Source organism: Chanos chanos, chromosome 2, assembly GCF_902362185.1.
Source record: "Chanos chanos chromosome 2, fChaCha1.1, whole genome shotgun sequence".
Lineage (NCBI taxonomy): Eukaryota > Metazoa > Chordata > Actinopteri > Gonorynchiformes > Chanidae > Chanos > Chanos chanos.
Window position 1 is genome coordinate 33,937,905 of NC_044496.1, and position 15,375 is coordinate 33,953,279.

General features: G+C 40.7%; 1 protein-coding gene across 2 annotated transcripts; it reads right to left on the bottom strand.

Annotated features, from left to right (window-relative positions):
• Positions 1 to 1,379: 1,379 nt before the first annotated feature.
• Positions 1,380 to 13,858, bottom strand: pdia3 (protein disulfide isomerase family A, member 3). Of its 2 annotated transcripts, XM_030793746.1 has the most exons (14): positions 13,844 to 13,858; positions 6,624 to 6,748; positions 5,493 to 5,571; positions 5,213 to 5,330; positions 4,925 to 5,032; positions 4,634 to 4,763; positions 4,417 to 4,533; positions 3,996 to 4,121; positions 3,332 to 3,514; positions 2,755 to 2,863; positions 2,503 to 2,631; positions 2,337 to 2,416; positions 2,146 to 2,203; positions 1,380 to 1,941 (listed from the first exon to the last, which is right to left on the bottom strand). In XM_030793746.1, the coding sequence occupies exons 1-14, from the start codon at positions 13,856 to 13,858 to the stop codon at positions 1,828 to 1,830; spliced, it is 1,491 nt and encodes a 496-aa protein (XP_030649606.1). In that variant the 3' UTR covers positions 1,380 to 1,827. The 2 variants fall into 2 exon arrangements, with proteins under 2 accessions (XP_030649606.1, XP_030649598.1); XM_030793738.1 differs by lacking the exon at positions 13,844 to 13,858 and having other exon boundaries at positions 6,624 to 6,918.
• Positions 13,859 to 15,375: the final 1,517 nt, after the last annotated feature.

Sequence of the window (15,375 nt, forward strand, 5' to 3'; positions counted from 1 at the left end):
CAATAGTTTATATTATGGGGCTAACGGTCCAACGTTATTTTCCTCCAAAATTCCTACATTTGAATCTAGTCTAATACTGAATTTAGCACTTGGCACTTACGCAACTGGCAGCTCCTGGATGGCTATATGCATGGTTTGTATTCTGCTTGTATTGGATGTCAATGCGAATGTAGATGTATCTATATTAACAGAATGTAATCCAAAAATGCGGACACATATGTTTCTGTGACTGATCAGATATAACACAATACCAACAGCACTAGCCAAGTTACGTCCAATTCTACCAAAAAACTAATTATGTTCTAGATGTGAACAGACAGATACAGTGACACTTCATTACTTGACAAGAGTAAGTGCAAGTTGCATGTCATCTTTAGCCGGTCTGCTAGCTCGCTAGCTAGCTACCACTAACTCCTTGGCCTGAAATTTGGTTGTCCCTCAATAACTCGTTATTAAATATCAAGTAATTTCCACCTCATTTAATTTTCGAAAGACACACATTTTTCATGAAGTTAGGTGATTAAAAAATCCATATATATTACATGTGTATATATATATATATATATATATATATATGTATGTATGTATGTATGTATCAAAACCTTTTATTTGTCTTACCTCCATTGACACGTGGACCCGCCTGTCTATTTCTGTATGCCCAAACAAGAATCGCATTCAAGAAACTGATTGGCTTATTCACTGCTCAAAATGTCTGAAGTTAGAGTTACCACACTTGACTCTGATTGGATTACACTATTTGACACAGCCATTTGGCCCAATCAGCATACACCGCGCCGCCGACCACCTGTATAATGTTTTTAAAGCGACGAATACCCTGGAGAGGACAGACTGATTACAGCGTTGCTGCCATCTACCGGTCCTCCGTAGCCCACTGTTGATCCCCAACCTTATAGCCAAATATGAATCTGACACGTCCAATAAAACATGTTCTTCGTTATGCTGCAAATCAGAAGCTTTGAAACATGTTGCAACGGTTGAGCTTTCAGGTCCTACATATACCGATCTTTGTTATTAAAATGAAAATCTGCTCATAGATTAAGACAGATTTAGTAATAAGGTTACTTTAATTCAAATGAAAGATATCTTGAATGAAGAGCTTTTGTCGTCTTTCGCATTCATGAGTAGTTTCATTGTAAATTTATCGTTTAGCCTTCATTTATTACGTATTGCAAAATCAAGACATACCTGAAAGCCTGATATTTAAAATATGCTTTTTGAGTGTAGGGCTACCTAACCAACATTATACTTCTAGATTTGCTCTGGAGAATACAAAGCATTTGGAGAAGAAAATATCCCTCTGCAACAGAGACAGACTTTTTTTCCCCCCAGACACATTTTTTTATCAAAAAGAACACAGGTAGGTTAGTGGGCCTTTTATTTCACAATCCTTCCAAATGTACAAAAAAGACACGTGGTACAAAAAGAGGAATAAAACAAGAAGGAAAAAAAAAGAATCAGAACAAATCAGGGAAAACGAAAAAGAAAAAAAAAAAAATCACCAAATTCCCCTTGTTGTAGGAAACAAAGAAATCTGTGGCTGAAATTGGTCTCAAACCAAAGTGCATCTTTCCATGGTACAGATTAGGGGAATATAATCTCAATTTTCAGAACTGTACCCCCCTTCCACACATTTTTTAAATCACATAAACCTGGCCACCATAACCTTCCACAGTGTTCTCCAAGCAGTAGGCCCTGGAGGGTGCCAACATGGTGACTGGATCGGAGCACTCGGATCTTCTCTAAAGTTTGGGATATAATTTATTTGTCCTGTATATCTCCCTCCTCGGCAAAATGCAATTACAGCGCCTATAACTCTGACTTCTTCTTCTTCTTGGACTTTTTCTCATCCTCTTTGACCACGAGTGTGTTGGTGGCCTCCTTCTTCAGGTAAGAGATGAAATCACTTACTTCACGACCTCCCTGAAAAGAAGAAAACGAGTTACCATATCAGTGATGTTACACCATTGACTCAAAATGTTCACTGTTAATGCAAGGTCGACAGGAACAAGTTATGACCTTCCAATGGTTCGGCATTCTGTTAGTCACATCACATAATTTGCATTTTCTATACAGTGAGGAAAAAAAGTGTTTCACTTGTGGACATAATTCCTGAAGAGGACAAACCTCATATTTCTTAGGACTCTGCTTCTGCCCAGCGGGAGAGAAGTAGATGGTGGGGAATCTACATGAAAAACACAAGAACAACCGTCAGAGTCAGGAAATTCATCGCTCAGACATTTTATGAAGCCTGATGTAAAACCCAGATTCCACAGACCAAAGACAGCTTGTGTTTTAGGCAACATTGTGTTACTTACCCCCTCACTTCGTACGGGGACGGCACATCATTAGCTGTGGCGTCCATCTTTGCAATCACAACGTTGGGATCGTTGGCAAGCTGAGAGATGGAAGGAACAGGTTCAGCTCTCCTTTTCAAAATATCCAGAATATGTTTATCATATTGACCTGTGTTCGAACACTCACCTTCTCACCCAGTTCTTTGTATTTGGGCTCCAAGCTCTTGCAGTGACCACACCACGGAGCGTAGAACTCAATGAGCACATCCTTACCCTCCTCATTCACGATGGAGTCAAAGGACTCAGCCACAACCACCTAAAGGACAAAGCCCATTACTTTCACAAGCAACAGCTCAAAAGAAAAACTCCAAGTAAACAAAAAAAAAAACCTCTCTCTTGTCACAATGAGAAAGAGAGAGAGAAATAAAAGAGCAGTGACCTTGACTGGACCGTCATTGTTCTCAGGAATGGGCTCAGACTTCAGGTATCGCTTCAGTTTGCCATCAAAGTAATCCTGCAGGAATTGCTCCAGAGCCTTTCCATCACGACTAAACACAGACAGGAAAAAAAATCCATGCGTGTGATATTGAAAATGTCTGACAGAAAATCTCTTAATCTTATTCCATCTGTTTTTTTGTTTTTTTTTTACATTACACAATGGGCAGAGTCACAGGATGGAAAGTGTTAACTGACAAGTCATGATAAGGGAGGAAGGACAGAGATTTGTGTAGAAAAGTAAGGGCGTGTGTGAAATGCATCATGAATAAGTAAACAAAATTCCCATGTGTTGACTTCACCTGATAAAGGTTACAAAAAAATTGAAACAGGTGATCAAATTCCTGACACATGGGTAAATTTAGTCATATTGGGGGACAAAAGATAAATGTAACAGTAAATATAATGTCTAAAACCAATATGTTTCCAAGACTACTAACTTTCCCCATCACACAAATGTGTCGGGGGGGGGGGCACTATTTGGAGCACACGTGTTCTTTACACAGTTCTGCCAAACGTACGAGAACTCTTCCTGCATGACGTATTTATCTCCCTTGGCAGTTCGAATGGCGACGACAGGCAGCTCTCCGCTACTCCCATCCAGACCGAACTCTGACACCTCGTGACTGAAGCTGTTCTTATTAGCCACAGCGAAGCTCATCTTCTTGCCCTGGTCCAGGAAACCCTTAGCAACCTTCATCACCCTAAAAACACAGGTTTACATTTACACTTAGTCAATTTACTGATACCTTTGTCCAAAATGAACTACACAGAGCAAAGAAAATAGGCCTAAACAACACATCTCAGGACAAAAAAAACAAGTGCCAACAAGCACTCCAAAGGCATTGTAAGGATTTAGTGCTTTAATTTGTTCTTTTTTAATGAATACAAATATAGTTAGAGTTAGATTTCAGATAGATTTGAGAGAAGTGAGTTTTGAGAAATAGTTCAGTTTTGAGGTGTTTTTTGGATGTGTTCAGTGTCAGATGACAGACTGCTTGTTCACAGATAATGGACACGACTTGGATTAACTGCAGCTAACACAATGCATTCACCAGCTTGTTTATAAGTTAAGCCCTGCTTATGGAAATTCCTGCTCATTTCAGATGTTCAGATGATGGGAAGACCTTGGCACTGAGCTTTAGCTTGTCACCATTCACTAACAGACTGAAGTAGGGAAAGTACCTGTTCCTCCAGTAGTTGGAGCCCTTTGGATTCTTCTCGTAGTCCACATCATAATAGGCCACAAGCAGGTCCTTCCCCCGCAGCTGGTCTTTGTTGTCATCTGTCATATGAGGGCATATTCCAAGACTAACATGCAAAGTGGCACACACAGAGAGAGAGCGAGAGAGAGAATATGAGAGCTAACCCAGTCATTTAAATGTTTGAAGTTTGGTTGATGCTGTATTTACAATTAGATAATTGAATAATAACTAATCAGTTGATTTATGTTCATGGATTTCAGTCATGGCCTGTATGCGCACACTGCTACAATCCAACAGTCTGTACAATACGTTAAAAGAGACACTACAGGTTTTACAAGTCTAATTGATTCAGTCACTTCCCTAACACAGTAGACTCTGACGGCAATAAGATCATATCTTACACATTGTCCTGAACAAATTTCTTGATCTTGGCGCTGGTGAATTTTCCCTCGCTGAATTTGACACTGCTCTCCTCGAATTTATTGCTGAGACGAGGGGGCCGGAACAAAATGATGCCCCTACAACAACAAACACAGAACACACGGTGAACAAAATGAAAGTGAAAGGGAAAGTCTGCAGTATGATGAACCAAAAAAAAAGAAAAAAAAGGGCACTTACTCTTCCTCAATATCATGTTTCTTGAGCAGGTCCTCAGCGTTAGTGTGTGCAAAACGGTAAGAATCTCGGAGAGCACTGGCAGATTTCAGGAACTCTCCCTGGGCGGTACTTCCTCCATCAGCAAAGAAACCTTCAGACAAGAGCAATCTCTCATTTATCAAATCACAGGCTAGGCCATAGACAACTGACACTTCGTCTCTGCTCCAGCATGTTTAAGAAAAGGGATTAAGTTCATTAATTCAATTCCACTGGTAGTGGGAGGATAAGAATCACCATTTCAGCCAAGCTTACCGACAACACTTGCATCGCGATCAGCGATAAACTTCTCAAAGTCAGCTTCAGTCTTGAGCTCCACAGAGGCTGGACCTGCCTGCTTCTTCAGGTGGCTAACAATCCCATCTGATCAACCGAGGGGAACAGGTAAAGAAAAAGGAAGAGGACAGGAGGTAGGTGAAACACTGAGGAGACAACCAGACCAACAATCTGGACCCATTTCACACAAATAAATAAATTAGTACATAACTAAAGAAATAAATTTTACAAGGCAGAAAAAGAGATTACGTATATGATCAAACATACCAGCTGTGCGAGGACCATCGTAGCCGCCTGAATCTTCACCATCTCTGAAAATCTTAAGGGTTGGGTAGCCACTGACACCATATTTGCTGCATACATTGCTGTTGGCTGTACAGTCCACCTAAGAAAAATGTTTGTGTATGTTACCACTCCATTCCACTCCAAAGGAAACTATACTCTCAGAGATAACAGAGGAATGTTTTGCTGATTTAAATGTGAACACACCAAGTTAACTAATGGACACTGAAAAAAAAAAAATCTTCACATCAGCTCAGCACGGTACCTTTGCAAGTGGGACGATGCCTTTCAGACGGGTAGCAGCTGCCTCATACTCCGGGGCAAGACGTTTACAGTGGCCACACCTAACAGTGAAAACGATATTAAATTGATCATTCATTTGGTAGACTCCAGCAATGAGCACAGCTGGTCACATGATTATATATAACAGTCGAACCAGAGTGTAGCTGGTTTCAGTTCAGAGAGCCCAATACAGTGCAACATTAATACACTACAAATGAATTAAAATCTTTTTTTTAAAAAAAAGGTTGTACATGTGGGTCAATAATAACTATTCCCGGATAATACACAGCACGAATCAGTATCATTCAATTACTGCATTTTTCTGTCATTACTCCCAAGTCACTGATGAGAACTCTGGTCAAGTTGATATAGACTACGCCATGTCGGATATAGACCAATCAGAGAGGGACAACGAAACTTCAATAACGAATCAAAGCGTTTCAACAGTGGGCGGCCAAACCTCTGGACTTCCTTGGTTCCTCCCTTTACCTATGGTACCAAGTTAGCCATTAGAAATGAACTTGCAAACAAACTTTAAAAGGGGCATACTCTGATCACGCATAAAGAGGCAAACAATAAAAGCATAATACAACCTGACAAAACCATACCACAGGAAAATTTGCTACGAACGCGACGGAAAGTAACAAGCTAACCATGCAAACAAAGGGGTTACACAAGTAATGAGTTACCGTCTCTTCAGCTAAATACATACCTGGCTAGTTAAGACCCTTAACAGGTTAAAAAGGCATCGAGGTAACTCAGCTAACGTAATGCCAAACCAGATATCCCAACTGACTAGATACACCCTTGGGATTAACTTAAATTTAACTTATCCGTGGCTGAAGAAGACCTGTCACAAACCGGCTAGCCAAGGTTTAGTAGTTAGGTTGCAAACGTAATTCTCACATTCAGGTGACTAAAAACAAACGGTGCCAGAGTTGTTCAGTAATTTTCACGTTAGCCAAGAACCGCTGAACGTGCTTCCTTCAAATATAAGCTTGCTTCCTTGTTAACAATAACCAAGTCTACAAAAGACAAACTAAATAAATGTTGCACCATCTAGTTAGCAAAATAAGAGAGCTGGTGATCTTGCGCGTGAGTGTTCAGCTCTTACCAGGGTGCAAAGAATTCCACAAGGATGAGTTCGTGGTCTCCAATTTTACTGTCAAAATCGTCATCAGTGAATTCAAGTACATCACTAGCCGAAGCTACCACGGCGAGAACAGCGAAAAATAAAAACTTCAACATCGCTGAATGTGTAAGTATCTTCAGTGCAAAGACGGTGAAATGATCTACTTCACAGCAGCCTTCTTTTAATCTCTCCCTGGACTGAGGGAATGTGTCCGGACACCACTATGGCTCAGGCCCACTGGGGCACGCACAAGGCAGACAAGAAAGAGAAAGCGTAAGCCGCACGGATGTACAAACCCGGAGCTCCTCAAAGTAACCAAAGTGTGGCATCTCACTATTGGATTTTCAGCAGCGTCATGTTGTCTCAATCAGCCAATCAGAGCTGGAAGTGGATATTTTTCATTTCCGTGTTTAAATAAGGGTACTCGCATCTCGCCATCAAAATTGAAGTGCCTCTAAAACAAATAAAGATTTTTGTTTGGCTGTAACGACTACTCTACTACAGCGACTTGCAGACAGCTCGTGCAAGATTTGGATTTTTTTCTGTTTGCTATCATATTATTAGTGATCTTTTGTTTTGTTCTTGATTTATTACGGTATTACTTTGCTTCAGAAAAATCGAGAAGGCAATCATTTCATTTGCCTAATAGTAATACATAATGTATGCTACGAACAGACTTAAATGATCCGTAGTGAAATAATACATCTAATCTTTTCCGTGCTTTTTGAAGCATGATCCCTCGTCATCTGGATCAAAATACGTTTTTGGTTATTTTGTTGTGGAACAGTGTCCCGAATAGTATTTTAAAACTTCGCAATCAGAACGGGAAAACAACTTCTTATGTTTAAAATAATTAGTTAATACTTCAGTAATTCGAACTAAATTGATTTTTGTCGTTGTCATTAAGAAAATTCAAAGTTAAATGCTTCGACCCTACGTAAAAGCCTTCAAAATAGCAACTATTTAGGTGTCACTGTCTGACATTGCTGAAACTAAAGAGGGGAATCCAGGTGAGACCACCAGGATGCTTCTCTTACACAGCCAATCACTCGATGACTGACTCACAGGAAGCTTGTTAACCAAATGCCCATATTAGGTAATTGGGTGGTAAATAGTTTTCTGATTGCTAGTCATGTTTCAGTAAGACGATTTACATCCTGTCTTCAAATCATCTCTCATGCAAGATCTCTTTGGCGAGAAAATTCATTTACAACTGGCAATCCTAATAAGATAATTACGAGAAACACACCCCTAACCCTAACCCCGGCCCTAACCATAACCATTGTGTGCGTGTAATGTAGTACTGTGCGTCTGCATCGATAGGCACTGAAGACCTAAGAGGGCAGGCAAAGCCCATGAGCAGTTCCGGCGCAGAATGAAAATTTTTAAATTTAAATAACAACTGACTAAAGGAAAAGCAAATACAGCTTAGTAAAAAGATCCTCCTACAGTTTGACAGTGAGTGGTCTTAACTGCTGTAACTGTGACAGGCTAGTTCACATTAATAACCTTTAGTCTACACGGGGATTGGCGGGGTGATTGTCACAGTCATTAAGAGCCTTGGGATTTTTCTATTCGGCTAACTCGCAAACTGTCCACCTGAGACGTTCAGGGTTGTTAATGCTGTGGATATCTTCCCATTCTTCACCTGTCACTGGGTCTATGAGGATGGTCTGATGTAACTATACCAGTAGTCCTCACCTTTGCCCAGTTCAGGAGCCACATTACCCAAAAATTTTTTTTCCAAGACCCACATTTAAAAACCATCTTGTTACTCCATGTCTTTGTGTATTTTAGAATATTGCTTCGAGTAACATATTATTAAGGATTGAAAAACATGATCAAAACATAATGTTTCAAGTATAGCTTTACTGTGATCTCGGCCACATACAGTACACCACACAGCAGAGACGAAATGACGTCCTCCTTGAACCATATGGCGCAACATAGACAGACAGCAGCACAATCAGTCAGACAATAAATACACTTTGTTAAATAAGGGGCTATGCTAAAAAAATACAGAAAAACACTATACTAGGGACTGTAAAACTGGGAGGACACATTGGGAAGACACAGTCCATGGTATAAGCCTGGGGACGTGGTGGAGGTTGGTTTGAATCCAGAGCAGTGGGGTTCAGGGGTTGGCATGAGTCCAGAGGTGGGTGGGGCTACAGGGGGAGTTGAAAAAAGAAAAAAAAAAAGAAGTCCAAGGCGGTGGTGCTCAGACGATGAAGGGGTTGTGTGTGCCTGTGGGGGGTGGGGGATGTGTCAAGGCAGGGTGTGGACAACAGAGTCCAGGGAGGATGTGGGCAGCATGGTGTTCAGGAGCCAGACTGCTTGGGGAAAGAAACTATTGCACAGTTGGCAGACCTGCAGAACCTTCTCCTGGAGAAGGGGGGTGAACAGTCCATGGGAGGGGTGGGAAGAGTCAGCCAAAATGCTGGTGGCCTTGCAAATAGACTGAGAGGTGAAAATATCCTGCAGACACGAGAGAGAGGTGCTGATGATCCGCTCCACTGCCTGCACAACCCTTTGCAGAGCTCTGCAGTCGGAGGCATGGCAGTTCCTGTACCAGACAGTGATGCAGTTGGTCAGGACGCTCTCGAGGGGTTTGGTCTTGATGTGGTTCAGGACTAGCTGCTCACAGCGCTTCATGATGATCAGAGTAAGTGCTACTGGGTGGTGGTTGTTTAGCTCTGACACTGCAGCCTTCTTTGGCACGGGTCTGATGGTGGTGGCCTTGAAGCACTGCGGGACGACAGCCTGGCTCAGGGAGGTGTTGAAGATGTCCGCTAGGATGTCAGCCAGCTGGTCCACGCAGGCTTTGTCCTTGTATGCAATCAAGGGTTGCTTCTTGCTGCTCTGAGCGCTGCATCATCTCCCGCTCTGAAAGCAGCATCCCGGTGTAGGAGTTGCCAGGCCTGTAGACCATACTACCCATAATTCCCTGCTTGACCCCATGGGTAATCTGAACCCATCTTCTCAGCTTTCACTGTAATGGTATTGGATGCAGCGGGGAAGCCAGATACCACATACACTGATGACGCAATTTTCGCCATAAAGCCGCAGAAAAATTCAAACTCTCTCTACGAACTCTCTCCAACTCTGTCTCTAGCAGCGGCTCGCTAGCAGCAGTTCGCTCTAGCAGCAGTTCTCTCTAGCAGTGGGTGTCTCTAGCGGGTGTTCCTACCTGCATAAAGAGACACCGTAACTCCCTGGCATTGGATCTCTCTGGCGAGTGATCCTATCTGCATAAAGAGACATCGCCAAAGAAAAGAACAAAGAAACAACGAAGCGAGATGTTAGTACCGAACATCCGGCCTAAGTTTGATGTACTTTCTCTCGCGCAGTTGCGACTTAAATTTCACTGGTTAATTATACTGTAACCCACGCAGTATTCAATGGAAGAAAAGGCGACCGGATCCCTTTTCATTTACAACGTCGACGGACTAAATCAGGAACCCTTCAAGGTCATCGGACAAGCGACGGAGCCCCGAAGATCTTCAAGCGACAAGGAAAAGAACTTCTCCCTGGACCTGCGCATCGTACTGCTCATCAGGCCACCAAAGACGCATCTTCGGTGGCCACACAAGAGTGATTCAAAGTAAGGCTGGCATCTGGGCACACTTTAGTCTTAATGTTGTATGTAGTAAACGTGAATAAAGTGTCGTTATTTTTAGGGCCCAGTGCATGCGCCCTCCAGTGTCCACTGGAGGGTGCATGCACTGAAGGTGCAACACCCTATTGTTTTCATAAGGATTATTATTATCATTATTATTATTATTATTCTTGTTCTTCAAGACTTTGCCATTTTTGAAGTGGTTCCCATGGATGAAAACTCATGAAATTCGGTACACACATCAGTGCTTGTGACAGTTACTCAGGGACAGTTACTCCATAGCGCCCCCATATGGCATTGAGTCTTGTGCCTGGCATGTAGTTTCACCTACATGCACCAAGTTTTGTAGGCATGTGGGTCTCCTCAAGACGAACACATTTGCAATTACATTCCATTAGCCATTCCCAACAGAAAGTGAGTTATTTTGGATTTTGTGTATTTTGACACGCATTACATTTTGACATACTCCTCCTCGACGGTTCATTGGATCCATGTCAAATCTATGTATGATGTCAAGATGTTGCAGATTTTAAACTGCAGAGGGATTTTTGATATCTTGCAAGGTGCTGAAATGGTGAAATGACGAATTTATATGTCTTGCCATGCAGGACAGCAATGTGTCATAGTGTCATAAATTCTCCATGCATTGCTTGATGCGGCTGAAACTTCACAGGTTATTGGTTATGACAGTATCCACATGCCCAGAGTGACACCCTGGTATAGCGCCACCATCTGGCAATAGAAAGAGTGGCTTTTTCACCCATCTTGGCTATAGTGCTCCTAGATGGTTCATGGGATTCATTTCAGATTTGGTGTGCATGAAGTTACAGGTGTCCTGATTTTATACTGTGAAGGGATTTTTGATATGTTGAACAGAGTAGCCAACGGGATAGGATGAATTTGGGCACCTCTGAACAGATTTTTGACCAGTTTCACCAGTCTGATGAGTGACAGGAGGTTTAACCAATCATATTATGAGTTGCAGCGTGGGGGTCGTATTGAGATGTTACGTCATGATCAGAGCCATGTAGAGAGAGTCGCGTCAACGGAAGTTCAAAATGCCTGATCGTCACGTGATTCACGTAGACCTCAGATGGTTCCAGGTGGGCAATTTGAATGCGTAAATACAGAGAGACACAACAGCGATTTTTGGTAATTAGGAGTCAATAAATGCCTTGATTTACAATATTTATGTAGCACGCCGACATGTGTATGTAGTTACATCAGTTTTTTTTTAAAAAGTGAAATTCGGTAAAATCTATTGTTAATTTCAACCTGTTCCCCCTAATCCACTAATAACTAAACTAATGATTCACAAAATAATTAACAAAACAGAGTAAATGCTTACCAGTATCATTTTGTGATAGTATTATTTCTCTTTAATAAACAGCCTAACATTTGGTATACCCACGCGCTCTTGTAATTTATGGATAATTGTACTTTCCGCTCTCTGCCCGACGTCAGGAAATGTTAATGTCAAATGCGCTCATCTGAGCTGCAAGATTCTGCCGTAAATGCTCCTGAAACACCGTGGATTGTCTGAAGCCTGTGTGCTTTAGCGAAATTGTTTACCAGGATGGCAATTATCTGAATAATTACTGAAAAAGTAATCAATTAATGTGTTTCACATTGTAGCTTTCTTGTGTTACGAAATTCAAATTTAAAAAAAAAGCGGAAGGTATAGAAATCGATCTCAATTTCTGAGAATAAACATTTAGGTTCGAAAAAACGGGATCTTTTATATGTATAATGCATCATCGTTTAACGCAATGCACAATAAAAAAAAAAAAAGTTTAGCACACAGGCCTCAACTAGTTTGCAAAAAACAGTAACTCTATCACAAAACGACACTGGTAATCATTTAATTATTTATGCGATTGGTGTTAATTATAATATAGACAGGTAGTAGTCAACAGAATCACAAAGCCCAAAACTCATAAGTTACGTTTTTATTTACTGATTAGAAGTTTCGAATAGGCCTATGCACTCTTAATCCATATCATAGCAACATATCACAAAACATCTCTTTTTTTTTTATAACTGTGTAACATAAAGTACTCCAAAATGGATATCCACATTTCACCACCTCCACCCACCACTCTGCAGTTACACGCCCCAGTGTTATAGTTAACTGATATTTAATCACCTCACCCCACCCCTCAAAAAATCGCGTTTTGAAGCGCTTTTCTCCAATTCCACAACATTACATGAAATGGCATTAAGAGAACGGAATTTACACTTATTGAAATAGGTTGTTCACGGTAAATGTTAAGTGTGCTAACTTTATCCATATCCTAGCCTGTTATCTGTTAACGTTCCCTAAGTCTACTAATTTAGTGGGGGATAATCCACTAACATGCTTTAATGTGAATGTTAATTTGAATCAGACGTGCTGATAATATACAATTGATTCTTTAAAACGTTTTACCCTTTAAACGTACATCAAAAAATGTATTCTGCTGCAACTCTATTGCGCTGTGAGTACTTGCTGCTGACTTCCGGGAACTACTGAGAAGCTCCACAATCCGTCATTGCTATTAAAAAATGGTCCATTGGAGTGAATGGAGTTGACGCGACTCTCTCTCTCTACATGGCTCTGGTCATGATGTACCCCTGCTATGCTATGGTATCTAACAACAAATTGAAACAGCTGAGGTTGTAACATTAGCTTGCTATGATATCCAACGGCAAACTATGCTGTTAGCTTTAAAGCCACGTCTTCAGGCTGTTGTGATATGGATTGATAAATTAGCTTCTATTCCAGTACATGACAATTTTAAGCAATGGGAGTATGACGAGTCTGTTTATGTTATGTAGTTTACGCTTATGGCTGTCAATTTTATTGTTCGAAAGGCAAGTCACTGCTGTCCCAGGGATGTCACGAATGACCTCGCATTATGAGGTGTAACTTTTTCTATTTGTATTTTCTCTTGATCCATGAATTGTTAATGGCATTGAACATACAGTGTAGCAATTAAAAACCTATTATTCACAATGGTTCTGTCCACATTGCAAATGTGCTCCTAACTTTACAATCTTAAACATTGCATATAGTGTGACGTGGGATGTGGTAGTTCATTATTATTTTTAGAATTTGAGCATTATGACTTACATGCCACAACTGTGCCCTTGTACTTGATACACAAAAAACTGATACTTCCCATGTTTAAAACTCTGGACTACTTTTTAGCACATGCATGTAAAGTAAAGACAATGGTGTTGTGTAAAGATGTGTTAGTGTATGCAGTGTGTGTCAAAAGGTTTACCCTTTTTTGGTAGTTTTATTTAAAACCATGACACTGATGTCTGTGTTGTCTAAAGACACACATGAACATTAATTTTAACAGTAATATTTGTGTTTGTTTGCCAATACCTCATTAAGTGGGTTGCTCATACTTTGTGATTTTGTGGTTTTAAGTCGGAATCCCTTTAGCTGTTGCAATGACCATGTAATTTAGCACACACATCAGATGTGAGTGCATTGTTGGATGACAAAATGTCACTGGTCTCGAATCACCGGAGGTGCGAAGGCCCGCCATCACCACTTGCGGCTAATATTAATTCTTTTGTGATTTAAATGTACACACTGTAATTTCATGCACAATTCAATTTTCGGCCGCTTGTTATTTTCTTTTGTTTATGAAGAATAGATCTTGCATGCGTTCTTTCCCTCTCTGTAACTCCCTTTGTCTGATTACACACACTTCAACTCTGGGATAACAGTGCAAGTTAAGGGTTGGGTAGAGTTGTTGAGTTTAGGGCCTACTTGCTTTAGACTAGCTCTCAAGCTATTTTATTTCATAAGGTAAATATATAAAAGGAAAATACTGACATTCTCTCTCTCTCTCTCTCTCTCTCTCATGCACACACATAGTGTACACACACACCACTGTGAACTGATGGAGGTTAGAATTGATGAGTTTGGCGGATTAAACAAAGTCCCAACAATGAAACTATTAGTTCTCTTATTGACATCCGAAGCGTGCTGATGACACACTAAACAAAACATTGTCTTGCTTGTCTCCTCATAAACTAACCAATCACGGAACTCTCGTCTTTTCTCCACTTCTCATTAGAACCTTTTTGACCTTTGCCTCTTTGGCCTGCGTCTCCTCCTGGTTTGTGACATTCCATGACGCAGACTGAATCGCAAATCTGCTTGTTTCTTTCGGACACTTTAGCTGTTTCTCAATATGCATTCTTCTTTGTACTTGTGTTCTCATGGACTTATGAAACGTCATCAGTCACAGCCCAAATACTGTTCCAATTCAAAGTTTGCATCTAGCCAAGTACAGATCAAATACCCAGATTTGTCCTCGATTCATGGGTTTTATTAAGGATGCATCAGGAGGTGACTTGTGTGGACTTCGGCAGTGTAGTTTCCCAGAATGCATTTCACACAAAGTCTGGACTCCCAAACCAAAATTAGCAAGCCCAAACTCCCAAGAACAGGAGTTTGTACTTGACATACTCCATATTGAGAAACAGCTTTTAACTAGGAGATTATTTTTTGAAATTTTAACCTTTGGTTGCTAGTTAGTGTTCTATGCTCAAGTTGCATCAGTAACCCCCTGTGTGTCCTCATTAAAGTGTCTGAGTGAAACAAGCAAACCAGGGTTGCTGCACAATTTTTAACATCAAATTTAAGACTTTTTAAGACCTTTTTAAAAAACAACATTCGAGTGGAGCGGTACTTCTTTTTTTATTCATATATATATATATGTATGTGTGAGAGAGAGACACTAATGTGCATATGGGATGGGGATAGGGATGTGTTGCAGACAGTTAAACAGTTAAGGACTCATTGAGCAGATGCATGGCTGTCGACTCAAGTGTACAGATGAATGAAAATCAAAAACAGAACAAGTAACTCACAAACTTCAGTCAAAAGCACACATTCAACTGCTTTATCTTATTTAGCTGCAGAGACCCTCCATTTAGGCTACAAACAATAAATTACATCAATCGAAGATCAGCAGCCCTTTTCCCTATTTCTTTATCTATTTCGGTTAACTCTACTTGTTTTTCTTTGAATCTTCTTCGGAGGCTGTTTGACTTCGTTATCAGTTCAGCCATTGTGCTGCCTGATCTGCTTTCAGCTTTTTCAGCCTTCAT